Below are 27,947 nucleotides of genomic sequence, written 5' to 3' on the forward strand. Positions count from 1 at the left end.
TAATCTGCGCAAGTAAAAAAAAAACCAGTGTATAGCAGACAGACTCTTGAATATCCAGGGTCCTACTTATATAAAATCACCTGACCTGGATTAGATTGCAAATGACTAAGCCCCAACTCGCTAAACGAGAGCAAAGTCAGGTTTGAGATCTATGATTTAAACGGTCGTAAGAATCTCAATAACCTCAACCTACAGTAATAAATAAACTAACTATTTAATCGCAGAATTATTGTTAAAATATAGCAAAAACTAGTTATGCAAGAATATTATTATGGTAATAAATCATAAATTATTGAGAAATGAGATCAATAAAAATTGCCTACTCAAATTGTTTAAAATCTAAATATTGAGAGAAAATTCTGCTTAAACATTGCAACAAAAAAAACTCTATAAAGAATAAGAAATATCAATTGATAAAGATGTTGAAGAAATTTCTTAATACAAAAATCAAAATAAATAATTCCCCAACTGATAAAAAATGCTGTACAGTTAGAGATTTGATACAGCAATTAAGATTGTTGTTGAATAGCAAAAGGTCATAGGTCAAATACGTAATGTAGCTGTTGAGAATACAGTTCATACATCTATGCCAATTTATTCAATAAGTATATTTTTGTATTTCGTTTTTTGACAAGAAGTCTAATAAATTACGTTTCTGAAAATTGATTTGAAGAACACGTCCATTTGGAAACTGAGTTATTTGTTTCATGGTAATTTACATAAAAAATAATTTAATTTTAAGCATTGATGCTTTTTTAAAGTAGAAAAGGGCTTGATTTAATATTACTAGCTCTAAGCCAACCAATTATATTTGTACTGTTAATTCGGGCTAGAACAATTTTAATGGCCCATTTGCCTAGTAAGATTTAAATCAAGCCCTAAAAAATGTGAAAATGGTTGGCTTTTCGAATAGACAAAAAAAGTATTTAAACATATTTATTCTTTGATATTTATCATGCAGTTCTATGTTAAAACTGACAAATTATGAATGTACTAAATAGCACATAATCATAATAATATGGTCTAAAGGAAATTGTTATCAAGATTAAATAGTTTTTGTCTTTTAGCTTATCTGCTACTTAACGGATCACTTCAGTGACTCACAGAAACATTTTGTTCTTTATTGTAGAATGTACGCAAACTGGTGTGTGTTGAGCTAGTTGAAGCAGGCTTTATATTGTAGGCTCAAACTTGCCAGCAACATTCATTAATCAACCGTTGACATTCACATTCACTTGTCAATTTATATTTTTCCGGCATCCTTGAAGTGATAATTTGTTTCCAGTTCAAAGTTGCAACATTTAAATGCTAATCTGTAGACATTTCCTCAAGAAAATGTCATTCTTGGAATTTGAATGTCTTGTAGATGCAAAATAAATCTCTTAGTTCTTGGAATTGTTTTCTTGAACTTTTGCACTTTTTTTTACATTCTGCTTTTAGACGTTCTGCCTTTGCTTTCTGCTTTTAGACAATCTGCCTTTGCTTTCTGCCTTTATATTTTATACTTTTAGACTTTCTGCCTATAGACTTCTGCATTTATTTAAACTTTCTACCTTTAAACTTTCCACTTGACTTTTTCTTCATACATCTGACAAACCGAAAATATGATGGAAACAAACTTTTTAAAGGGTTGCATTTCTTCACAATTGTAGAAGACTGTCTAATTGATGTATTCTTACTTCCAGAACAGATGTCAACTTAATTTGTATGAACTTTGACCTTCCTTTCTGTATCTTTTCCCACAAAACCTATTAGATGACATATTCTTTCATGGAAGTACCTTGGCTTTACAGTTTCCGGAATACTTTCCGTTCCACTTGCTTTTATTTTCTTCTAATTTTCTTTTTTCGGTTTCACATTCCTTTTGCATTTACGCTTTCTATTTACATTACATAAAGATCTTTAAATATAAAGCATTTTACTGTTATGCAAATAACCCATCTAAATTAATACAATTCCACAATAAAAATTATATGCATTAACTCCTGAAATGTTGATTAATGAATGCCAACTTAAATATTCCCTTTCTATTTGTGTAACCTTCGTAAGACTGCAGTCACCTTTACATGTTTCACCTAAAGTAAACTTACTGTACACCACTAAAAAAGACTCTTAAAACCAGTTTGAGTTTTAAAATGCTACCCTCAAATGTCTTATACAAAGATAGTTTACAAAGTTGAGGGTACTTCAGAATACATGAAAAAATGTACACAATACAAAATTATTTACAATAAAATATGTAAAGAAATATTATACAACTTATCACATGTGTATATGGCCTTTCTTCTTGATACTTTGATGTAATGATGTAGTAGCACACACAAGTAGAGATGGTCTCTGGTACCAATATTGGTCAATGGTAGCAGCAAAGATTCCTGGTAGCAACAACCCCTGGTAGCAGCAATGGTTTCTGGTAACAGCAAACCTCCCTGGGTGCAATCAACTGTACCCAGTAGAAGCAACAGTACCAAATAGCTGCAACTGCCTCTGGTAGAAACGCTCTCTGGTAGCAGAAATGGTCCTAGCTATCACCAATGGTTACCGGTAGTGTATCAATGGTTACCGGTAGTAGCAATGTACCTTGTTAGCATCAAAATTCCATAACAGCAGCAAAATTCTATATGCTTCAGGGACTGTAGGCCTCTGACCATGACTGTATGCCTCCACTATCTGGTAGTGCATCCTTAGTTTTAAACCCATCAGAGCTAAAATGTTGCTGTTACGTGGCTGGTATGAGCGAGACATTAATCATAGACAGATCCACCATGTGTCTGTAATGAAAGATAAAACAATAAATGTCTCGAAGTAGAAGGGAACTGTGGAATATTATTTAGGGTATTTGTGTGCTAATTTAGGGTACTTGGAGAATTGTAGGTGTGGTAGTGGACAATAGTATATAAGAATATTTGATTATCAAAAGCTGCAGTCAAATCTTTTTAGGTATAGGAACTCCTCAGTTGTCTGCCCTGTTTTTATATACAGTATTCATATATTTTTACAATTTGGAGGAAATGAATATATTATTATTACTATATTATTATTACACTTTAAAATATTAAAATGTCTGTTTATAGTTTAGCTTTCATACCTGTTGTATTTCTTCTGAAACATGTATGCATGCTGTGGGTTGTGAAATGTTACAAACGCTTTCCTCTGGTTTGGAATAAAATGACAATTCTGAAACGAAATGAGAAAAGCAAAACATGTTTGTGTGATCAGACCTCTTATATAACTCTGATAGATCACAATTTATCTCTGATGGAGAAATGAGTGTGTAAACATAGCTTCTACCTAATATTACATTCACATGCAAGAAAATGTAACTTATTGTAACAATTCTACAGTATCAAACTTTGTGTTTATATCCATATATGGACATGATAATGTCATATCACTACCATATTTTTGTCGCATACAATTTGATAGTGTAGACAGAGCTTTAGTTATATTAGTAGAGTGAAAGAGAAAAGTGAAAAAAATGCACAAACCTGTACAGAACCAACTGTCTTGGCCATCTGAATGATACCCTGAGTCACCGTGGATGCGGACAGACCTTCTATGAGCACTCGGTTTAGAATTGCTTCAGTCTGAACTAATCTAGCACCTTCCAAATGGTTTACTTGTTGTTGTCTTTGTTGAAACTGTTCAATGTTCTGTCCAGGAGGTATAACAACCCTTTGCTGGTGGCTGGGTGGAACCTGCTGATGGATCTGGTGGTTAGGGGTTACAGCGCCCCCAAGCCTGTCTTTAACACTCTTTCGTGCCGGTGCTGGCTGGTGTTGGATATTTCCTGGAGTTTGCTGCTGGTGTGGTTGATGCAGGCCTCTTCCAGTACCAGGGAAGTTTCCTCTTCCGGCTGAGGCATTCCCTTGTCTGGCAGGTGGTTGATGGCTACTCCCTCCCCTCTGCTGTCCTCTACCCCGGCCAGTACCTCGTACTCCCCTTCCTCGCATGTTTCCACCTCCTCTTGTCTGTTGTACTTGTTGAGGAACAATATTTTGTTGTGGGTAACCTGGGCTCTGAAATTGATTCACTGGGACCGGTTGTAGGCCAGTCTGTTGGGGTGGAAAATTCTGTTGAAATGGCTGCTGATTTTGAGTAGGGTTATTTTGATGTTGATTTTGGTGGTGTTGAAACCCTCTTCCACGACCACGCCCTCTGCCTCTTACTGGATGACCCTAAAAAATTATAAAAGTATACAATTCTTGATTTTGCATACTATTAATAGAAAAAAAATACTGAAAAGAACAACTTAAGGAAAGAAGCATGAAGCCATGTGGTACTGAGGGGAAAGGAGTTTATTGTTGTACTTACTCTCATGTTGGTTGGTGGTGTATTGGTTCTTTGTGGTGTTGGCATGGGTGCAGGTTGATTACCAACAGTGGGTATGGGTCTTGGTTCATCCACTAATACCTGATAAAGACAAATATTATTGCTCAAATTATTACATTATTAATAGGAGTATGGTATATGAAATTTATGATGCAACCAAAACACTGTTCAGATAAAATTATTTATATTTACAAATTGATTTAATATTATTACTTTGAGATTTTGCTGCTGTTTCCACACTTTAACCGAGGTGTCTTGTAGTTGATGGTGTGGTTCTAGGTAAGTGTGTGGTTGTTGGTAAACTTCAGGTTGTGGTTGCGGTTGTCGGTGCACAACCGGTTGATGTTGGTAAACATCCGGTTGATGTTGCCGGTGGCCTTCTGGTTGATGTTGGGGCAGTTGGTAACCTTTTGGTTGATGTTGGGGTGCTTGGTAACCTTTTGGTTGTGACTGTTGGTACTCATGTTGTGCATATTGCTCTTGTTGTTGGTTTAACTTTTGTCTCATTTGTTGTTCTAACTTTTTAGTTGGTGTACCACCTCCTTGTTTCTTTCCATCTGGCGTTTTCTTTGCTTTATTTGCTGGTTGCTTCGCTGGCGGTGCTGGATCAAGACCAAGTTTTTTGGTAGCTTCTGCCACATCGTGACCTTGTTCAGCCAAGCGTTTCTTTAACGCTTCTTGACGTTTGGCAGCAAGCTGTTGCCGCCGTTCTTCTTTACGTTTCATAATCTCCTCTCGTAGTTTCTTTTGTTCTTCTATCTGGATCCTCAAACGTTTTGTTTCCGCATCTTCGTTGGTCTCCTATTGTTCAATAAAAAATGATATATTTAGGCACACATTTTATTAATTTAGTATCATTATATATAACAGTTATGCCTACAGAAAAAAGTAAATTGTTTTTCTCCAGTGACTGTATTCAAACTAGTTTGATAAAAAAAGTGTGATATGCCCCCATATAGTAGTGTTATGACAATATACGGTTACATCACATTTTGTTGTCACATAAAGTTTGATAGTGTAGACAGAGCTTAAAGAGTTAGCAAGGTTATATCTGACCTAAGTTAGTTTGACTCACATGAGGTACGGCTACTGAAGACTTGTTAACTGCTTCTTTGATAAGAGTTTGTGGAGGGGCTGCCAATTTAGGTGACTGCTTAGGAGAAGGAGATAGATTGGTTCGTTGAGGAGAGCCAAGATTTGGCGAAGATGAAGGAGGTGATGAATAGTTTGGAGGCGCCTTCTTTTGTGAACTGTTACATGTAAAAATAAAGAGTTGATTAATCATAACATAGTTATACCGTTTATTTTTCATACGGCCAATTGTCTTAAGCTCTGTCTACACTATCAAAAAAGTGCGATGTGCAAAAATATGATAGTAATATGCCCAAATACGGTTGTGATATGACATCATTACGTCCATATATGGGCACATCAGATTTTTTTGTCACATAAAGTTTGATAGTGTAGACAGAGATTTATGATAGAATGAGACATACATTTGAAGAGTATTGTTAGATTATGAAGCAAGAGAAAAGAATTCTGAAATACCTTGGTGTCTGGTGTCTAAATTGAGGTGACGGCTGTCTGTAATTTTGACCGGGCCCTTGAGGTGGGCCTGGGAACCTTGGTCTTGTTTGGCCTAGGTTCATTCCAGGTTGATTTAGTAAATGTGGTCTATGCTGGTTTGAATGTTGGTGTTGCTGCTGGTGCATGGGTGGAGTGGTGAACCTAGGCTGTTGTTGCTGTGGCCGGTAGTTTGGTTGTTGTTGGGGTGTATGAAACTCTGCCCTGGGTCTATGCTGTTGATTTGGGATTGGTGGTCGCATCTGGTGTGGTTGCTATTGTGTATTAAGATCAAAACAATATTTGCAATCATTTAAAAACTAATCGATGCACTGATTATGTTTAAATAACATAACGGTATAAAACTTGTTTTAAATAATGTGTACACTGGACCTACGGTATATAATCCTTATCCGAGCAGACTTGTTCTACCACTAGAACTATGGAGTGAGTGTGAGCCTTGAACCATTGCCAATGTTATGGCTACATTCTTACGGCTACACTGTCTTAACCGCTCGGCCATTCACTCAAGTATGAATTTAACGGTTTGATATTTATTATCAGGAATTAATAAAAATCAAACTTCCCTCTAATTATTTGGCGTACATTTTATACTATGTTGTAATGATTTATTTATTCATAGAGTAAACACAGGCTGAAATTACGTTACAGCGCTGATTGAACAAGGATATCAACATCATAAAATAATTTAAAAAACAGAAAGGTGTAGGAGAAAGTATCCTACCTGCATTCTAGGTTGAAATGAATTCTGCTGCGGCATCTGATTGTCTGGTACCCTCTGTGAAGGGGGACTAAAATGATGTGAAGGGGCATTGAAATTATGTGAAGAGGAGACTGCTGGTTGGTGGTCTCTGTAATGTTGTTGCCCTAAAGTAATAATTGAAAAAATTCAATTTGTATAAAGAGAATGTATTTTTTCAGGAAATCATATTATCAAGAATTAATTTATAAAACTGTACTGTATTGTGATATGATTGGTTCTTAAGTAAATACTTCAGATTATTATTTTTATATATTAAATACTACTTTTAAGCAAATATATGGCAGCCATTTTAGGAAGTACCTGGCTTTTCCACATCATTTTGTTGCCTAGTTGGCTCTCTAGTACTTTAATAGTATATGTAGGATAGATTTATAAGACAACATAATATTTAATCATGTAAAAATAAGAATTGTAAGATTCAATAAAGGCTAACCTTGTTGAGGGTTTGTCCATGTTTGTGATGGGGTCAGCCTTGGAGCTTGGGTCCATGATGATACGGGCGATTCTTGCTGTCTATTAATATAATTTTCAGGTGCTCTGTTCTGATTCTGAAAAAAAAAACACAACAAAGTTATAAACTGGAAGTAAGAAATGCAAATTAAAACATAAATCAATATACAACAAACCCATACAGTTGTCATAAACAAAATATGATATCAAATTTTACTTACTGGTAACCCAGGGACATTTGTAGTTGATGATGTCACAATGCCAGGAACTTGCTGATTTTGGTTATTCCAAGTTTGACCTGTAGAAAAGGAAAAATATTTGTCAACAATAAGGATGAATTTGGGCTCACTTGTCTAGGTTAAATCTAGCCTTTGTGCATGGGTTTGAGTCTTGCTGTTACATGCTAATAATCTGCTGTGGCGGCAAATCCGGTGCGGATGCAGCAGAACGGATCATATTTTTACTACACACCTGGTGCTGCTGACATGAGTCTTACTATAGAAGAACTTTGGAATATCAAAAGTATTTGGTACAATTATGAGAGCAGCTTAAAGAGAGCTATAAAAGTGATAACATACCTTGTGATGATACTTGTACTGTTCCTTTAAAGTGAGGATTAATGTGAATCTTGTTAGGCTGCTGATTAGGCTCAGATTTATGAACAACAGCACTCATTGACGATGATGGTGGGTGCATTGGTAGACGCTGGTGGGGGGTAGGTTGCCTTGGTGGGGTTTGAATCAGAGGTGGGTTTTGCATCAATGGCGGCCTTGGCTGATGCATCTGTGGTCTTATATGGCGTTGTTCCTGCTGGTCAAACATCGTAGGGTTCATTCCCATAGGAACGCCCTGTGGTCCAATCTGTGGGCCACCCTGTGGTAGGTTCCGTCGTCTATCGTGATTAAGAATCGGTCTACACGGAAATCTCATGCGAGAAAGATTTCCAATATTGTCACCACCAGGACCACAAGTTTGGAAATTGTCACAACGACCTCCACGTTGCGAGAAGCCACCACGCTGTTGGTTCCCACGCTGATGCCCATAACCACCACGGCCTCCTCGCCGGTTGCGCTTTGATTGTTTCTCTTCTTCTTTCTTTCGATTGAATTCATCTAGCTTTTCCTTTGCTTCTTGACTTAACTCTGAAAACAATAAAAAAAAATAAATAAAGTTAAAACAAAATGTCTTTAATAGCTTAATTTTGAAACCTGAATAATAAAAATGTTCAAATTCTCAAATATACCTAATGTTTCTGGAATATCTCGTTTACTGCGAACAGATGGTTTTACTGCAACAGATGGCTGACGCTCCGACTTAAATCGTCCCCTACCAGATTCTTCTTTCTCATCCTCTTCCTCCTCCTCACTTTCACTTGATTCACTTTTATTTGCGTCATCAATATTTTCTTCTACAGGTTCTTCTTGTGTATCTACTTTGACGTTGTCATCTTCAGCAAGTTCCTTAGAAAAAAATTTAATTATTGCACATTATTTTTATTAAATATATAATGAGGCCAAAGATTTTTTTTTTTGCCTGAGCAAAGTATAAAAAAAGGGTGAGTTTGTTTAATTGTTTGAGGGAGCAACTCTCAACACAAAGTAAGACTAGCTATTTACAATAAACTTACCCGAGTTTTTTCTTGAATCGGTTCTTCATATCGTTCTTGCGTTTCTTTTTCTGGTTCGCCTTTAAAATTACTCTCTGTCGTTGCGTCCAAATCCTCATCAAAGTCATCGAAAGCTTCATTAGTAATATCAATATCTAATACATCTTCTGTTCCTGAACCATTTACAACTGAGTCAAACGTCTTATCAGCCAATTGGCTTGGCACTGTGTGATCCTTTGATGAGTCCAAAAAATCATCCACTTCCGTTTCATCATCATCATCATTGTTAAATTTCCCTACATTGCTAATGAACTCTTCCTCTTCAGTATTTGTAAGACTGTCAATGTGGTCTGTTCCATTTCCATCTAAGGGTAGTTCATCATTGGTTGTAGTTGTATCGTCATTCCAGGCATTGTCTTCACTATCACTGAGACCTAATAGTGCTGCTTCATCTAACTCATCATCAGATTGATCTCCTTTGGTCTGGTAAAAATAATCATATATATTATTTTAATTTTCTTTTTACAGCCATTTGTCTATTTCGATACCTTTCGGGGACTAATATTGGTGAAGAGGACAAGAATTTTTTGCCAAATTTACAGAACAAGAAAATCAAATCGAGAAAATAAAAGGTGGGAAAATTGGTGGGAAAATTGGCTGGAATTTAGGACCTCAAAAAATGGTAGTACAGTATACAATACTATAGTACTTTCAGGTAGTCAACTGTTTTGTTAAACTTTAGGCTGGGTAGAGGGCCTCAAAATAAGCTTTAGGGTCAGTAAACGACCGACCTTGAAGGTAGAAAACATTTAAGGAAATGCCTGATTCCTTTAATTACAAGTTCAACATTGTCAATGTCAATGTTTTAAGAAAGGACGAAATTATAGTTTCACGGTCCATTGTCAATATTCTTTTTTTTCACTATTTTTTTAACGTAGATGTGTAATTACTAATAAAAAAAAAACATGAATATAAAGTACAAAATAATTGTTAATAATCTCAATAAAAGAAATCATTGTGTAAGTATCTATCGCCAGCAATACCTTTTTAATTAGTAAATCATCTTGGAGGAGCTCATCGTCGCTGTCCCATGAATTAAAATTTCTCTTTCGACTTCTCCTTCGTGGATCAGAATCATCTACGATGAGAAAAAGCACAAATTAATAATTTTTATAAAGATTAAAAAATTCAATTTTCAAGCTATTTTCTCCATTTTAAATTTATTCCTCGTAACCCAACTAGGCCTAGGCCTAGCCTAGCCTAGGCCCTAGCTAGGAGTATAAGTAGGTAGCTATGTATATTTATATAGGCCCTAGGAGCAACCAAATAGTTTATATGATACCAGACCTCGGCTACACAATGAAAATATAGGCCAAGTACTAGCTAGCAGTTAAAGGCTAGGCCCTTTATGCAGGTATTTAGGCCTAACAATAGACTGGACTAGATAGACAGGACAGCAGGAGGAGAGGGTACAATGTGAAGCACGCGAACACAAAGCTGGCCTAGAAATTACACACAATTATGAAGATATAACTGGGGCTTACCATCAATTTCCGTCATTTCTGTAATCTTCAACTTTATTTTAGTGATTTTCAGCATCCATATCTGTTCAATTATATCAATTTATTAACTTAAATACGGATTATTTTTCAACAAAAACAAACCAGCAGAGATACGCGAGTTTTCGAGGTACTTACCGAGATTAAAATGCGCCACCAATAGGCCAGACTTTTTTTTCAATTTTTTTGTATTGGCGTTTTTTTAAAAACTTCATATTTTTGCGACTCAATTTTATGTTTATCTAATTTCATTAATTTGAAAAAAAAAAAAATTTTCGTAATATGAAATTTAAGGAAACAAAAAAGAGTAGGCCTATAATATAAGTATGTCTTTACAACCATAAAATTGTGTCCTAATAATAATAAAAACAAACACAAAAATAAATTTGAGAACAGTAGTAGTTTCAAAGATGTACAGTTTAATTTTTTTTTCAATATTCTTTTCAAAATCAAATACATTGTAAAACAGACAATAATTATATTGTTGAGACCTGAAATAGTTACTTTGTTATGTATGCAACAAATAAACCCAGTTTAAAGTAGTATTCGAGTGAACATGGCCACATAGATGGCTGCAGCCGCTTGCTCAAGTTAGTGTTTATAACGAACGACCGACCAACCGCACATAATGCATAATTTACATATTAAAATGTACATTCAATTACATTCAATATGTGGGCTTGTAAATGAAGGACTAGAAAATAAAATTCCCAAATAAAATATTTAACTCAAGTAAAACAAAGTAATAAATTAAAAATAAATATTCTTGAGGAATATAAATAAAATATAAAAATCATAAAAATGTAACAAACATACTTAAATGTAAAATAAATAGTAAGAAACTGATGTGTATATTTAACCCTTTCAGTGCTTATACTAAGCATTAATATTACAATACAAAAAATATAAAATTATTATCACAGTACTGGACTGCTAGAAATTATAATTTAAATTATATTCTTTAAACATATTTATGCAAATATTTTGCACATTCTTGATCAGCTGGTTATTTATGTTTGTCCATAATTATATATTATAAAAAAATTATCTGTCCAATTTTTGAATTTTAAAAATAATTTTTGAAAAACAAATTAAAAAATCATAAGTTGCCATCATAATAAGATACTGTATAAGTAAATCATTGTCATTTAATTGAATATAACAAGAATGAACATGCATAGAACAAATTTGCACTGAGATATGCACTCTTGATGTCTCATGGGTTCAATGGAGTATTTATTGAATACCATGTGACCCACAATCATCCAATCAAATGACAAGGATCTATCATAACATATTTAGGTATGTAACTAGGTTAAATATGTAACATTATTAGTATCTTGTCAGTTTATTAAATATGTTTGTATAATTATTGGTCCTGTTTTTTTGGGTCCTAATAACTGTGATTTTTTTATGCAACTATACAATGTATTTCTACAACTTGGTCTTAAAACTCTGTCTACACAATCAATCTTTATGTGAAAACAAAATGTGATGTGCCCATTTATGGACATGATGATGTCATACCACTGCCATATTTGGGCATAACACTACCATATTTGGGCACATCACACTTTTTGACAGTGTACTGTAGACAAGGCTTAAGATGGCATCACATCATTTCATATGTTAACTGTTAGAGCGAGAGTTGTGTTGTAAAAGTTGTTTGTCCATTCAGGCTCTCTGGGTTTGGTAAGGGCGAGACAAGCTGTAAATAACCCCATGATCCATCAGTCCTACCACAGGTTGATGTAAATGACAGGATTTGATTGGCTCCTGCACCTGAAAATAATAATAATAATGTTCAATTTATATAGCGTAATATGCAGGGCGCCTCTAAGCGCTGAACAATCAACAGAAAAAAAGCACAGAATTAATTAAATGTATAAAAATAAATAACAGAATTAAAATAAACCAATTTTTATTTAATTGAATGGTTAATACCATTTGGAATAACCAGGAGTAATAGGCTATAATTCTAAATATTGAAATTGTTCGTAAACTTTTTCAACAAAGAATTATGTATTAATATTCATCCTTTTTTTAAAAAAACCATGCTTTTCAAGAAGTTAACTGTAAATAACACACTAGATTTGTTTTAATTATTAATACATTTTTATCATTTTATTTTCGACAAGTAAAATGTTGTTTAAATATTGTTTCATGTATATCCTCACTTCAATTGAATACAAGACTGAAGCTCTGTCTACACTATCAAACTAGTTTGACCAAAAAAGTGTGATGTGCCTAAATATGGTAGTGATATGTCAAAATATGGTAGTGATATGACATCATCATGTCCATATATGGGCACATAGCATTTTTTTGTCACATAAAGTTTGATATTGTAGACACAGCTTCAGTCAAGTTTAGAGGGTGAGCTTATAACAGAGGACCAAAATGGTTTGTTTTTTTAAGGTGTAATTTGTTCAGTTAGAAGTTAGTTTACTTACCAGCTAAAGAAGCCAGGACCTCAGCTGGAGCTGCTTGTGTCTTGTACAGTAACAAATGCCCAGCAAGCACAGCAGGGCCTTGGAATGTTGACCCATCAATCTCACATAATACTGGTGATGTTCCCATAACAGTGCCACTCAGCTTACAACTGATTGCACCTGCGGTTGCGACTACTGACACAGCGTTTGACAGGTTTGATGGCGCTAACTCGATGTGCTCCGTAACTGCCTATAAATATTTGTTGAAATATAAAAATAAATGAGTGTTTAAAAAAATAATAATATGTAACGCTCTGTTTACACTATCAAACTAGTTTGACAAAAAAAGTGTGATGTGCCCAAATAAGGTAGCGATATATGCAAATATGGTAGTGATATGACATTATCATGTCCATATATGGGCACATTTTTTTGTCACTTAAAGTTTGACAGAGCTTAAGAATATTATGTTATGTCTGAACTTTCCAACAAACAATACAGGTACAAGTAATGGAACCGTAAAGTACTCCCTTAATAGGGGTGTTCCCAGTGTATGTAGACATTCCCCATTGTTTGTCTTACATTACAGTGACTCCTTAATATGAAAGATTTTACTGTATAACAAATATAATAAAAGCAGCCAGGAAAAGATAAACAAAATAGGTATTTATCTAACTACAACAAAAACTCCACACAGATAGTCACGCATTAATCAGGGTTATTCCTTCTCATTTATTTAGTCAATGGCTTTACTTTACAATAAAATTTAATGAAAAAAAACAAAAAGATCGACGTTTCGGAACCATCATGGAACCATTTTCAAGATCAAGTGATCGAATTATACAGGCCTTCTTTGATGTTAATTAACCAATTAATTAGTATTTCCTTTCACCCATTGGTGTTTTTGTATTAATTTGTAATGGCTTTCTTGCCAGGTTTAAGATCTACTAACCTGTAGGCCTATTTCTTTAGCAAGCACAGGGGCATTAACTAAGTTAACTTTGCTTGATGACTTAGATTTTACCATTCCTGATAACACTGCGGCTGATAAGTATTTCCCAGCATCCTTCAGGTTGTCACCTATCAAGGCAATAAAGGTCAACAAGTGTAAAGCTCTGTCTACACTATCACACTTGATGTGATATGCCCATATATGGACATGATGATGTCATATCACTACCATATTGGGGCATATGACTATCATGGACACATCACACACTAGTTTGATGGTGTAGACAGAGTTTAAGAATAGTGAGCCAAATATTTTAAGACCTGAAAGTACATGCTTGTTAAAAATATGATTTGACCTTTGACATTACAGGGTCAAGAAATTAATTTGATATGAGACTATAAAACAAACTCTGGATAAAGTGAGGAAAGCTATTGTGATTCAATATTTTGATGGCATATAGTTACTATTGCTTACCGTAAGTTATGATTTGCACTTTCGTATCTGCCTTCACAGATCCAACAATGGATGTTGCCAATAAGCCCAGGGCTTGTCCTAGGTTAACCAGAGGGCGTGTGTCTGGTTCTAAGGCATTACTTAGAGCCTGGGCATTAAGCTGTAGATAAAATGAACACACGAAATATTTACAGTTAAATTAAGTAAATGAAATGTATAAGAGAGTAATTTATTAGAAAACAGAACAGTATGGGTGATAAAAGCGAGTGAGTGGCAGAGCGGTTAAGACAGTGGAACCGTAGCCCTTAACATCAGCAAGGGTTCGAGGCTCACTCGCTCCATGGGTCTGGTGGTAGAACGAGAGTCTTTCCAGATAAGGACTATAAACCGTAGGTCTAGTGTATACATCTAGCTCATGTGCACTTGCTGGACCTACACACCTGCCCCTAGTACCTCTTTCCAGATGAGTAGAGAGTTACCCCAGTGTACTAGTACATCACAGCCACTGATCATAACTGGGCCCTCTGGGAGAACAGTCGTTAACTGAAGAGGTCACCCAGTATAAATAATAATAACAAACAAAGCGATAACTGGTGATTAGGCCTATAACTAAATCTCTGCCTACACTTATCAAACTTTGTGACCAAAAAAATGTGATGTGCCCATATATGGACATGATGATGTCATATCACTACCATATGTGAGCACATGATTTCACTTACAGCTCCAAATAGACTTTTACCATTTGAGGCATCTACAAACTGCTGGGCGATTTCTTCAGCGACCCTTATCTGCGCCTCTTTGGTGCTGGCACCAAGATGTGGTGTCAGGATCACATTGGGATGTTGGGTCAGAGAGGTCTTGGTAGGTGGTTCCTGAGGATGAAAAAAATTAAAACAAATTTGATAACATGTACCAATAATCATGACTGTTTTTCCATTTTGTTATTTATCTATCTATAATATTACACAAGGTGGGCAAATTAATAGTAATCAAAAAAACAAAAGAAAGTACTTGGCAAAATACGTCAGGGAAAACTATATTCGGCGAGAGAGGACTCACTACTTGATATTTCGTTCCATGTTACAGAATGCAGAGGGCGTGCTATTTAAGTCAGATTCTAATATAATATGCTTTTGTGACATGACCATATCAATTTTCTAGAAAACCAATAGGCATCTTCTGTAAGTATATACATATTTACACTGAAAAATTGAGAATGATAACTTCAAATTTGCAGCCGCTATCATGCTGATAAACAAAGCAAGTACTATACTATATAACCATAGGAGTTGGTACACACTAGAGTCTTTCTTATGTATTCAACTAAAGACGGGTTCACATATAAGCCATGACAAGTTACACTTTTTTTTTTTTTATTAATGAAAGAAACATATATGTTTGCACTTACCTCCACAAACACGTCAAGAGCAGCGCCCCCACACTGACCAGAATCTAATGCTCGTACAAGTGCATCTTCATCGTAGATGCCACCTCGTGCTACGTTTAGAACGCGAACTCCTTTCTTACATTTAGCCAAGGACGCATCATTCAACATACCTAGTCAAGAAATTATGTTTTCACTATTAAAGATTTCTGATCTAAAATTCTGTTTACACTATCAAACTAGTTTCACAAAAAAGTGTGATATGCCAAAATATGGTAGTGATATAACATCATGTCCATATATGGGCACATCACATTTTGTTGTCACATAAAGTTTGATAGTGTAGACAGAGCTAACTGATATTTTTACTGCCCATTGCCCGTGTTAATTATACTCCAATTATAGAGAAGAAGGGAACGGGGGTGGATAGAGTTAGTGGGTCCAGGATTTGTATTTATATTTAATATTTATAAAGAAAATGTACCTTTTGTTGGAGGAATAAGTGGAACATGAACTGTTATGTAATCTGCAACAGGCCAGATGTCTTCAACACTGAGCCACCTGACGTTGAACTCTGCGGCTTCCTCGGCAGACACCAGAGGATCAAATCCAATAGTCTGTAGTTAAAAAGAAAGAAATACAGAGTAGGGATCTAAGAAACATTGCTTTACATAAAACCTGACATGATACAAGTAACACATCTTTAAAGTAATGAGTTCCCCTTTAGTTACGAAAACTATTGATTGGTACACAGATGTATTCAATTGAGAGCAATATAGATTATAGTGAACGATTATTATTTAATTAACTTTCAACATTACTCATGTATAATATACAATACAATGTGAAAAGGAGGCAAAATAATTTAAAGAGAATTATCAAAAATTATAATGCAAAGTATGCACACATTAATAAATTACAAAATATTAAATGAAATACCTTCATGCCAAAAGACTGCATACGTGCTGCGACCTCGCGACCTATCCTTCCAAGACCGATGATAGCCAAAGTTTTCCCGTACAACTCTGTTCCCATGTACTCCTTACGGTCCCATCTCCCTTCTCTCATCGACATGTGGGCTTGTGGTATATGTCTAGATTTATAAATTCAAATTTTATTTTAAAGACTCCAACAATAACAGACACTCCAGGGTCTGACTTAATTCCACATTGTTTACACTGATTTGATGTGGACAAAAAGTGGCTGTGGCTCAAATGTTTACCTTTAATTTATTTAAGAATATTTTTGGTTAATCCATTAATTTGCATAATATTGTAAACTATTTCCATGGTTTAGCAAACATTGAAATAAACAGTAAGATTTGTAAAAAGTAGAATTTATGGCACATTAGACGAGCTGTAGCTTGCTTGCCTTCCAATCCCAAGGTCTAGGGTCCAATCATGTCCTAGTGCTAGGGTTGTACTCTTTCTACTCCGTTCCCTAAGCCTTCAAAATGAGTCTTTAGTTTTATATTGTTTGAAGGTTTGCATGGGCGAATGACGATATAGTTTCCTGTAAATGGCGATTGCTTGTTGAATGTGTATGAAATTTGATAAAAACCCAACTCACCTGGCAAGTGCGCATATTAATGCACAGGTGTGTTCCACCGCACTGATCGTGTTGCCACCAGGTGTACTAAAAATAAACAACAATAGTAAATAGTTATACAAATACAGACGGATTGCTACTTTTTAGAGGTTTTAAACTCTAAAATGTATTAATGTTGATAGAATTAATATTATACTAATGTAAAAAGGCAGGTCTTGCATTTAGCTCTCTCTGCAGCAGAATCTGTATACTGTAAGTAGGTAAAATAAGAATTTAAATATGGCATTTTTCACTTAAAAAAAAAAAATAATTTCACTTACAAAAAGACATGTTTATTTTAACCAAAAACCATTGTCTGACAGACAATTTAAGTTTTTTTTGCTTTAATTTTTCAGCTAAATAAGTTTTTTTTCGATCCAGTTTTTGGTCAAAGTGAATAACGGCATATTTAAAAAAAATGTGAAAAAAAAAAAAATTTTAGGGGGACAATAAATCTTTAAGTGTCTAACAATGTTCACAATTATTTTACCAGATTCAGTTAGGTAACCTTGTCTTGATTAAGGCTACATCTTTATCTGATTGATTGACATTTTTTCCAAGGCATATTGGTAAGTACACTGTACCATTTTAACAACAAGAAATTCTAAGAAGCTATAAAAACATTATTCAACAAATTATTTAAAATCTCATAAATTAATCAGTAAAATTTGTTTTATTTGATAGGGTAATTAAACTTATGTAAGAAATATGTTTAAATATGATAAGAGTTTTTAACAATGTAAATACAGTACATAGTAGTAGTAAGTACTCGTAGGATCAAAGTATTAGGGACATATGGATGATGCAATAACAACAAGGAGCTGAGCTGGCAAACATTTTGTAGAATGGATTAAAGGTCAAAAAGACATATATTTTTTCCCCACATTTGCTGAAATATTCTATTAATAGGGAGGTTTCGCAACCTTACGAATACGATAACGACAACGGATACGTCACGCACACGTATTTGTTTTTCGTAAGCCAGTAAAAATCTGTTTCGCATGGCAACGAAATATTGAGGGCGCCATCCAAAATATGACTGCGGTAAATTTGAGCGAAGCGCAGGTACGTGTTGCTTGGTGCTTGGCTGCCTAGGCCTAGCGTAACATCAAAGCGAGTGAAGACTTTAAAAACTGCTATTTATCAAAATTGACCTGGCATTTTAGTAAATTACTTTCAATAAAGGTATAATTATATTATAGTCATGAATCATTCCTGATTCAAATGCAAAATGTGCAAAATAGATCAAAAACTATACTCGTTTTGTAGTTACGAATATGACTGGTGATATTCGTCAACACGAATACGCTTTACGAATATGAAATGGGGATCAGCTCAACAGTTTCACAAATGTGTGACGTATCCGTTTTCGTTATCGTATTCGTAAGGTTGCGAAACCTCCCTATTATTTATTTAGTCCCCTGAACTGAGAGACTGCCTGTATGAATGGTATTATGTATTAAAGTACAATTGCATTCATAACTTTTTATACACTAAGAGTGTTAAATAAACAAATATTTATGATCTAGCGTCATAAAGCATATGGTGACAGGTCCCATTTTCATCATAATTGTTTATTCTGAAAATGAAATTAACAGAGGATAGAGTATACTATGTGTTTAAGAACATACACAACAACCAATTGATAAATATTAACGCTGAAATATTTTATAATTATTTATCTAGTCCCTGAGAGACAATGAATGGTATTATGAATGCATTAATATGACATTTTATACTACTGACAAAGAGTGTTACAATAGTTATGATCAGAGCAGTGTCATGTGGTGACAGGTTACATTTTTATCCTGAATGATCTTTGAAAAAAAAGAAATTAACAGAGCATATATATGTGTTAAAGAACTTACTAGTTACTAAATATTTAAGAATCTGAAAATATTTATACAATTAAAAATAAATATATGCTACAACAATTTGGTAACTTAGTATGATTTACATGAAATTTTAAAATTTGTGGGTTAAATTGTAATAAATGTTTGAGGTTAAATTGTAATAAATGTTTGAGGTTAAATTGTAATAAATGTTTGAGGTTAAATTGTAATAAATGTTTGAGGTTAAATTGTAATAAATGTTTGAGGTTAAATTTGAATAAATGTTTGGGGTTAAATTGTAAAAAAGTATTATTACAGTCATATAAATACAGTTTTTGATTAATATTATTTAAATATATTATTCTTTTTTTTTGCGTTAGTACTTCATGATTCTACTATTTTGTTTGCTTTTATAACTTTTTTTTTCTGTAGACTATTGTACTAACTGATGGAAATTTTACTTTTTGAATAATTTATTTTAATTTTATATTATTTATTAATAGGTAATAAGCTATACTGTAAGATGTGTTGTATGTATTATTATTATGCTAGTAAAAAAAATAAACAAAACTATATCAATCGATGGCATACGGCTAGACTTACTTCATAACAATGACTCCCTTTCTCGAGGCAGCAGGAATATCAATGTTGTCGACACCCGTTCCAGCTCGTCCTATTATCTTCAAGTTAGTAGCAGCATTAATAACGTCTGCTGTAACCTTTGTAGCTGACCGCACAACAAGCCCATCATAGTTCTTTAAAACAATATTTCTTTTTATTTTATATCATTCCTTTTTTTCGAAGTCTACTACTAGTTTTATTATATCTCAATTCTCATACAATTTATTTTCAGTATAAAAATAACATTTTATGATTTAAAAAGTGTGTTGGGGAGTGAATAATAATAATCAATGTACTCTGTTGGTTGGTGTCTTGTCATAGAATGACGTTCTGATATCTGATTGGCCAGTTATGGCTGTTTCAAGTTACCCCCTGGAGAAATATTGCCACTGTACGTAGTGAATAGCTTAATAATAACTTATTGACAGAAATTTAAACTCTAACATGTCAACATTAATTAAAAATTGGCAAAACTATGAATACATTCATGGGCTACTACTTTTAAGTTTCACTCCAGTCAGAGGGAGTAAGTATGTCATATTCAACCATCCCTGACCAACAGAATAATTAATATGCTAAAAATAGGGTTATACTATAGCATTATAAATTAGGCTAGTAATAGTATTCTAAAGAATACTTACAAAATAATAATTTACTTTTAGGACTAGGCCTAGGCTAACTTATAGTTGTATACAAGGTTTATTATACTTTTAATATTTCATATTTTCAAATAACTATATATCTGACTTAGTTTTAGAGGCCTTTTGGGTCAAGATCTAGGCCCTATGCCTTAATAATATTAATGAACCCCGGGCAGAACACAGAGCATGTTTCCCTGCTAGACACTTGTCAGAGGAAGTGTCATCATGCTCAGACAGCTTGTCACTTTAAAAAAAAACTCACCGGTATCTGACCGATTAACTCTTCTTTCGTCAGCTTAGTTTTTGTTTCAACGACAATACCATTTGCTTGTAAGACTTCAGCACAAAGTGGCGACATTGCATCACTAATGAGCACTTTTTTCAAAGATAAAGCCATTTTCATTGATGGTAACCGTTTTCTTGGATAGAACACTGTCTGCCTCCTCAAGTCGAACAGCCGATGAAGACAAAACAACGGCGGAATCCTCCAAGTTGTTGTTATCATGCGTGACACGTGTGGTAAGTTTAAAGGTCAAACAATTACTTTACGCTTGAATGATCCTCCAATACTTTAAAAACTATAGAGGGGGACATACATAAAATAAACATTAAAAGTCATGTACAAATTATTATTTTATTAATATAACCGAATGATAACTGTATTAAGAACTAAGTTTATTTAAAAGTAGTTGTTCAACTTCAAAAATCTAAAAAATACATTTATTTTATTTCATTGATACTATGTATTTTCATTATGACTAATACCAATAGTTGTTTTAGTTAATTCCTAAATTTATGCTCATAATATTAATCAATATTCAATCTATTATTTCGCCAATTATTGTTTTGTTCGCCCTTTTTAGAACTTGTCAAAATCAATCGCTCTAGGATTAGGTGTACTAGGATTTATCTAAACACTCATACATTGTAGTTAGTAGTTCATATAAAAAAATGATTGAAAGTGTCCAACAAATTTATTCACGAAAACATCTAGTTATTTATGTTTGTTGTATTTTCTGGTTACAATGTATTTCAGGTATGTGGATTACTTATTACTTTATTCAATATTCAAGTTAATTAAACTACAGAAACATTAGTATTAAGCATTTGTTATATAGTTTTTAAGTCCAAGTAGTACGTTTCGTTAGTGAACGGCCAGGGTACCTAGATAGAGAAACAATGATTTACGCGCGCGTTCAAATGTTGATAATTTGTACGTACGCGCGCGTTCAAATGTTGATAATTTATACGTACGCGCGCGTCAATTTCGTGTTTCATTTTATCAATTTTTTTACGTAATTAGGTGACACAGACGTTTGTGATTTTGAGACAAATCAGTGTGGGTACACTCGAGACGACACCGGCTTCGCCAAGTGGTTCAGGAATTATGGTCCGTCCTGGTTGAGGAGTACAATGGGGACGACTGGACCCGCAACTGACCACACTGAAGGGGCTGGTAAGTTTGTATAGAGCCCACACTATCATTTTTTGAATGAAGAGGAGTGGTGGTAGAATGAAAGTCCGTAATATGGACACTCGAAAAAAACAAAACTATAAATTGTTTTCCCTTTAATCTTTTGTTTTGTTTCCTCGAAATGATTATCGAAACTAAAATTGTCAGAAACAATGATACACTTATAATTTATTTCGATTTTTTATGGATTACCAACATGGTTTTAGCGGATTTTTATACAATAACGCATATTCATTTTTCATTATTTACTGAATATTAATTTAAAGAAACACTTTGACCAAATCACATTTATTTTTACAGAAACCGGTTTTTATATGGTGATGTTGAACATCCCCAACCTTTATGTATACGACCCGGGGGACAAAGCACGTATTGTGTCACAATGCTACCCAGGAAGTCGCACAGTTGACGTCTCATTTTACTACCACATGTACGGGGACGGTATCGGACAACTGAACGTCTTCCTTGTTGACTGCAGCCTTGCATCGTCTCTCGGACTATCGGTAATTAGTCTATCTGGTGATCAAGGTGACGAATGGAAGTTGGCTGGATTCTCACAGGCTAATGTAGGAGAATTCAGGGTAAATAATTATAAAGCTTTTAGGCCTACACGAAAGATTTCTATCATTGTATTCTCCTTGTTGATCATGTAACATCAGCTTATAATTGTAATCAAAAATAGCAGGGCTTCCCTGGTAATAATATAGATCATCTGTATGATTCGAGATTTTTTTAACGGGGAAGCGCCGAAAGCGTACTATCAAATAGTCTGTCAAAAATAGATATTAAAAAGTGACGTCATTTTAGCTGTGAAACAGGAGGGGCACGGTCAATGGTTAACCCCCTCCCCCAATATGTTAAGCCTATATAAATAGCCCGATATTATTTATTTTTTAAAGGTTTTGTTTGAGGCAGTTCGTGGGCCAACTAACAACAGCGATATTGCCATTGATGACATAACTGTAGAAAGTGAGTTGGAATTGATTTTCGCTTTGAGTAGTACAAGATTTTAATATAAAGTACGGTAATTAAAAGCTTTGTTATAAAGATGTAGAACCTGCAATTATTTCTTTTCTTTTAAACCAGGAACAGAGACAAATGCAGTCACAAACCCACAGGATTATTTAGATGAAGGTAAGTATGTAGGCCTATTAAAATAATTGTTGTCGCCACCTAACGCTATGTTAAATTTGTATCCATTTTGTGTCCATAAATAATCTTAAATGTTGATTTACTATGAAATAAAAACGAATTACGTCGAAAAAACAGTTTAATTCCCAATTAAGCCTGTTACAAGGTGAATGTAGGCCTATATTACGTGAATTGAAACGTCAGCATGCGAATCTTTTATTTCAATCTCTTTTTTGCGATGAGAAAAAATGCGCAACCAAAGTTTTAAAATAGGTTTTTGTCTTGAGTAAATACTATTTTATTAAACTAAATTGTTAACAATCGTGTTTGGCCATTTTTACTTGTTTGTAGCTTCTGTAGTATGCACGTTTGAAATAGATCCATGTGGGTACGTACAAGACAAAACAGACGACACTGATATGATATACAACCACGGGACATCATGGCTTCGGCAAGTGGACGGGTCAACTGGTCCCACAAGTGACCACACCAATGGGATAGGTAAGAAGAGCGTGGCATCGGAAGGTAGAAATGTTCGAAAAAATCGGATCGAATTATTAAGCTTTGTTTCTGCTTAGACCACATCGGATATTTTGACCCATCATAACGCATGCGTTGCGCCTACGACATTGCGCTCGTCCAAAGGTGGAAACGAAGCTTTAGAAATGAAGGGCGTTGGTCTTTTTTAAATGCAAAACGCGGTGCGCGCGGCACATACGTTAATCGAGCAACGTTTTAACGTCATTAGCGTGCCATAGCCCAACAGTTTTAATATTTTCATCTTTCATTTCCAGAAACAAACTTCTATATGATCTTAATGAATGTTCCCGGCCTGATAGACTTACAGCCTGAGGACAAAGCTCGTCTTATATCACCGTGTTACACAATTTCGTCATGGGTGCGAATTCAATTTTTCTACCACATGTACGGAGTGGGAATGGGGACGTTAAATGTGTATTCGTCAAATTGTGAGCAATTTTCGGAGAAAAGAATTTTAATCAGTATATCTGGTAATCAAGGCGATGAATGGAGAGAAGGTAGTAGAACCGCACATGCGGAAGGTGGAGTTCAGGTAAAAATAAGATCACTTTTATCACATAATAAAGTTTCAGAAGCATAAAAGAGAACAGCCGGACCTTATAACCCTCTGCTTAACAGTTTTTTAAAAATCTTTAATTGTTTTAGTTCACATTTGAAGCTGTACGTGGATCAGATTATACCAGCGATATTGCAATAGATGACATCGCCCTCTACGGTAGGTTAAACACGAACTTTTTTTAGTTAAGTGTGCCACAAGGCAATCTAACAGGACACTGAGCTCGCCTTGCTTTTGATCTCACGTCTGGTCGCGACAAATACCAACAGTACAGTACTATTTTATTCTTGCGCGGTGTCAGTTACGGGTTTGATCGTGTCGCAGCCACAGAAAAACCCTTTGATCTTCAGAGCTCAGCATCCTGTTAGATTGCCCTGAGTGTACACATCTACTACTCTAAAATAAAATAAAATATAGTTCAGTAACCCACTAAAAGTCTTTATCTAGTATTTCCATGGACCAAATAAAATCCATTAAACAAACATTTAAATAATTTTTTAATAATTAATGTTTTCTTGCATTTAGCTCTCAACGAAGAAGATATAACCACCACCACAGAAAAAGTGACTACAATAAGAATAGTGACAACAGATGAAGGTAGATACACATTACTTGAGCTCTGTCTACACTATCAAACTGTGACAAAACAAATGTGTTGTGCCCATATATGGATACGATGACGTCATATCACTACCATATTAGGCACATCACACTTTTTTTTGTAAAAAAGACAGAGCTTTATTTATATTACTTTGTATAAATGAGAGCATTTCGTGTTTATTAATACTTTTTTTTATTTACAGCTCCTCTTGAACCGACTCAAACTATTCCAGAAGTACCGGAAGTAGAAACCACTATGGGTAAGCAACTCACTATATCTTTCCTTTTCTTTAATATTTATTGTAGCATCATAAATAAATAAAGCCATAGAGTTAAATATTTGCAGTTTGTGTTTTTATATAATATGGTAAATTTTTCAGTGGAACCAACAACACAGCAAAAGGTCACGACATCAGAGGTCATTGAGGCAACCGAAGGTAAATTAAATGTTTGTCACGTGAATATTTAATACTTTAGCAAAATAATATTGGGAAAACTTTAAAATGGCATATATTTTACAAAAATTCCTTGACGCAATGCAAGAAGTAAGCGCAACGCAAGTTATTCGACCAATCACGACGCGATGGATCACCGAACTGTCGTTTCTGATTGATCAACTAACTTGCGTTGGATAGAGGAACTTGTGTCCAAGTGGGAATCAAGCTGTACGTAGAGAACAAAGGAAGATAAGTTTTATCGAATTTATTTTTGTTACTCTTTAGAAGTTACGACGACGGAAGCCCAAGTAGACCCATGTGATCCCAATCCGTGTCAGAATGGGGGTGAATGTTCAGTCGACAGTTCAAATTCTTACGCATGCGTATGCATGACACAGTGGACTGGGGACAATTGTGAGTCTGAAGGTACGTAAGATTTTAATAAATCTCATTTTCCTAAATAATGTACTGTCAAAGCAAAGTTTGTTCATTTGCTAAGAGCATGGTTAGTCGTACTCACTTTCTTCAAAAAACTTATTTATAATTCAATCCTAACAACGATGACCTGCTAACAAGTACATATACTGATTCACCAGTACACCACTAATAAACAATGGATACCTATAACTGTAGTTTGCTTCGTATTTATATCATGTATTACGTCATTCTATGAATCATATTCACTTCACACATTTTTAAAATAAAATGTATAATTGTTTTTTCAGCGCAAACTGGCCTTTCTGCTACTACTGAAGAAGACAGTTCTGGCCTGACGGCTATTAACATTGTTGCCATTGTCATCGCCTGCATCACGGTAATTGTCCTTCTAGGATGTTTCCTTATTTTCGGGTACAGAGGACGAAACAACACACAGGATACAAAACAGCGAAAACTACAATCACAACCGTCTTACGAACGCGCAAGGCAGCTACAAGAACAGTTACAAGGAAGGCAGATGCATTTACCGAAGACAAAACAGACGTACCAACAGAAACAGCAACTGTTAGAGGAGGAAAAAAGGCGGCAACGAGAAGAGCAGCAGAGACATGAAGAAGCAGAGCGGTTAAGAAGGGAGCGGCTTAGAGAGCTACATTTAGAACGTGAACGTCAGTTGCAAGAGCAGCTAGAAAAAGAAGAAGACGAAGATCCGGAGCTTTATACAATTAAAAATCAGATATCAACAGACAGTATTGAGGAAGATGATCCCACGAGAGTGCGTCCTCCATTACGAAAACAACAGTCGAGCGGAAGACGATTACCAAAACTTCCCAACAATCAGAATTTCGTGTAAAGATGTACAATGTAGGTCCTGGTAGAGAGATTATTTTAAAGAATTTATAGTGTATAATACTATAGTCTAGATATAGTGTGTAAATTAAAATATTAGAGTATTATTAAATGTCTGTCATGGTATAGGTAATGTATATAGGCCTAAATTTGTTTTTAATGAACCGTAATTTTCATTTAGGCCTACAAAATGGCAATAGTTTTTTAATAAATTAGAATAATTGAAATTTGATTAAAAACCAACCTTTTATGTTTTAACAAATTATCACGGTGCATTTTACTACATTCCATTACAGTTATTACAAATTCTTATAACACTATGATATGAAGATATTTCGTAAAAACTGAGTTATCTTTTACTAAAGTCACGTCAGTCTTTTTTCAAAGTGTTTGTATAGAGTGTATAATCCACGTTTTTAAGTTATGATGAGTGTATAATTTTGGTTATGATTCTATTCTATGTTCATGCTTGGTTCCTTCCCACTAGAACGAACGCAATGACGCAATTGATATTTCGGTTTAATGTGATTGGTCAAATTATTATGATGCGTGTACGTCGTCCTCGCGCTGCATCCTTCTAGTTGGAAAACTTTGCAACAATATGTGGATGGGCTTAAACGCTTTGTTCTCGGCGTTGCAAGTGCTGCACGCCGCGTGCGCACTGAAACCGTGATGGAATGCAGCGCTAGTACCATTTTATTCTCGTATGCGTCGGAAATGACCTTGGTTTGGGAACATTTTATTATTAACCACCAAACTACCCTTTTCTAAAAATTGTAGTAAATTAATCAAAACCATCCGATGTCTGAAGTCGTGATGAAAACTTAATTAGAATCGTATTAGTATCTTTGCTCAAGATTGAACTGTCTAAAAGTGCAAACACGTGACATCGAAAAGTCTGTTGTGTACAGAATCGTGGTACTTTTTGTGTATGCCAAGACAAGAGGTATACGGTAACCGATTTCTCAGTTCAGTGCTGTATCTATTTATTTAAAACCTTATCAGGAGAAAATATTAGAAGTAGCACCTGTTTATATGGTCCTCCTGTTATCCTATATCGCCACATACTACATTATTTTGCCCAGTGTATCATAGGGACAATTCGGTATTATATACAGCCTTTGGTTCCACTAGGATGTAACGCAAGAACGTAAGGGAAATCACAGGCGGGTGGACCAATGGCAAGCGATAGTTTGGATATAGTCCATCGCGTGTGATTGGTCAAATGTCTTACGTTGCGCTGCATCCTAGTGGGAACGAAACTTTTAAGATACAGGCACATTTTTTAAATTTTGTTGTAAGACTTTTGTTTATTCGTTTATTGTTTCACATAAAAAATATAAAGAAATCACTTAGAATTAGCATCATAATTATTTCACTAATTTGTGTTTATTGTGTGAAGACTCAAATATGTTACAGAAGTATTAAATTAATCTTACTTCTGTGTAGAAAACTAGTGCTCCTCTCCTCTAGCAGGTACTGCTAGCCGGCGGTACGGCGATTCCCAGCCGACCATAGGGGTCACCGGGATTAACTGCACGTGCTTGATGACAGCTGATATTTTGATTTTTCCAAGGATATTTCCCTAGAGTAGCGGCCGGATACCCTGGAAATTGCTAGCGATAATTTCCGTAAGATTATAAATTGATACTTCGCGTTTTCGGTTGATCCTTTATGATCACGTGAACAAATGATAAAGCTACGGCCTGTTGTATTATAAAAC

The 27,947-nt window shown here is 34.8% G+C and overlaps 3 protein-coding genes across 4 annotated transcripts; 1 reads left to right on the forward strand and 2 right to left on the reverse strand.

Moving 5' to 3' along the window:
• Positions 1–2,044: 2,044 nt before the first annotated feature.
• Positions 2,045–10,416, reverse strand: LOC140042523 (uncharacterized). Its single transcript, XM_072087706.1, has 15 exons — positions 10,280–10,416; positions 9,779–9,873; positions 8,757–9,218; positions 8,373–8,589; positions 7,708–8,271; positions 7,351–7,427; positions 7,113–7,227; positions 6,641–6,783; positions 5,881–6,170; positions 5,408–5,582; positions 4,546–5,133; positions 4,315–4,413; positions 3,489–4,178; positions 3,089–3,177; positions 2,045–2,771 (listed from the first exon to the last, which is right to left on the reverse strand). The coding sequence occupies exons 1-15, from the start codon at positions 10,332–10,334 to the stop codon at positions 2,720–2,722; spliced, it is 3,711 nt and encodes a 1,236-aa protein (XP_071943807.1). The 5' UTR covers positions 10,335–10,416; the 3' UTR covers positions 2,045–2,719.
• A 286-nt stretch (positions 10,417–10,702) lies between these two features.
• On the reverse strand, positions 10,703–20,703 carry LOC140060129 (D-3-phosphoglycerate dehydrogenase-like). Its single transcript, XM_072106210.1, has 11 exons — positions 20,462–20,703; positions 19,541–19,692; positions 17,088–17,153; positions 16,458–16,611; positions 16,003–16,135; positions 15,543–15,691; positions 14,854–15,006; positions 14,153–14,291; positions 13,679–13,806; positions 12,748–12,976; positions 10,703–12,076 (listed from the first exon to the last, which is right to left on the reverse strand). The coding sequence occupies exons 1-11, from the start codon at positions 20,600–20,602 to the stop codon at positions 11,931–11,933; spliced, it is 1,590 nt and encodes a 529-aa protein (XP_071962311.1). The 5' UTR covers positions 20,603–20,703; the 3' UTR covers positions 10,703–11,930.
• LOC140060100 (uncharacterized) lies at positions 20,629–27,905 on the forward strand. Of its 2 annotated transcripts, none has more exons than XM_072106180.1 (13): positions 20,629–20,718; positions 21,503–21,655; positions 21,974–22,254; positions 22,573–22,642; positions 22,760–22,807; positions 23,156–23,305; positions 23,599–23,876; positions 23,990–24,059; positions 24,426–24,497; positions 24,704–24,760; positions 24,881–24,937; positions 25,223–25,363; positions 25,663–27,905. In XM_072106180.1, the coding sequence occupies exons 1-13, from the start codon at positions 20,703–20,705 to the stop codon at positions 26,226–26,228; spliced, it is 1,959 nt and encodes a 652-aa protein (XP_071962281.1). In that variant the 5' UTR covers positions 20,629–20,702; the 3' UTR covers positions 26,229–27,905. The 2 variants fall into 2 exon arrangements, with proteins under 2 accessions (XP_071962281.1, XP_071962274.1); XM_072106173.1 differs by lacking the exon at positions 20,629–20,718 and adding an exon at positions 21,136–21,235.
• The last annotated feature ends 42 nt before the right edge of the window (positions 27,906–27,947 follow it).

Source organism: Antedon mediterranea, chromosome 1, assembly GCF_964355755.1.
Source record: "Antedon mediterranea chromosome 1, ecAntMedi1.1, whole genome shotgun sequence".
In the NCBI taxonomy this organism is placed as follows: domain Eukaryota; kingdom Metazoa; phylum Echinodermata; class Crinoidea; order Comatulida; family Antedonidae; genus Antedon; species Antedon mediterranea.

Coding starts and splice junctions, on each gene's coding strand:
- LOC140042523 (XM_072087706.1), bottom strand. CDS start 10,334: ATGCTGAAAATCACTAAAATAAAGTTGAAGATTACAGAAATGACGGAA. Junction 8,590..8,756: donor CGATTCAAGAAAAAACTCGG/GTAAGTTTATTG, acceptor TTTTTTTCTAAG/GAACTTGCTGAAGATGACAA. Junction 5,583..5,880: donor TTTAGACACCAGACACCAAG/GTATTTCAGAAT, acceptor TACATGTAACAG/TTCACAAAAGAAGGCGCCTC.
- LOC140060100 (XM_072106173.1), top strand. CDS start 21,151: ATGATTGAAAGTGTCCAACAAATTTATTCACGAAAACATCTAGTTATT. Junction 21,656..21,973: donor TGACCACACTGAAGGGGCTG/GTAAGTTTGTAT, acceptor TTATTTTTACAG/AAACCGGTTTTTATATGGTG. Junction 24,938..25,222: donor GGTCATTGAGGCAACCGAAG/GTAAATTAAATG, acceptor GTTACTCTTTAG/AAGTTACGACGACGGAAGCC.
- LOC140060129 (XM_072106210.1), bottom strand. CDS start 20,602: ATGAAAATGGCTTTATCTTTGAAAAAAGTGCTCATTAGTGATGCAATG. Junction 15,007..15,542: donor CTCTTGACGTGTTTGTGGAG/GTAAGTGCAAAC, acceptor TTTCATCCTCAG/GAACCACCTACCAAGACCTC. Junction 12,077..12,747: donor GGTCCTGGCTTCTTTAGCTG/GTAAGTAAACTA, acceptor TATTATTTTCAG/GTGCAGGAGCCAATCAAATC.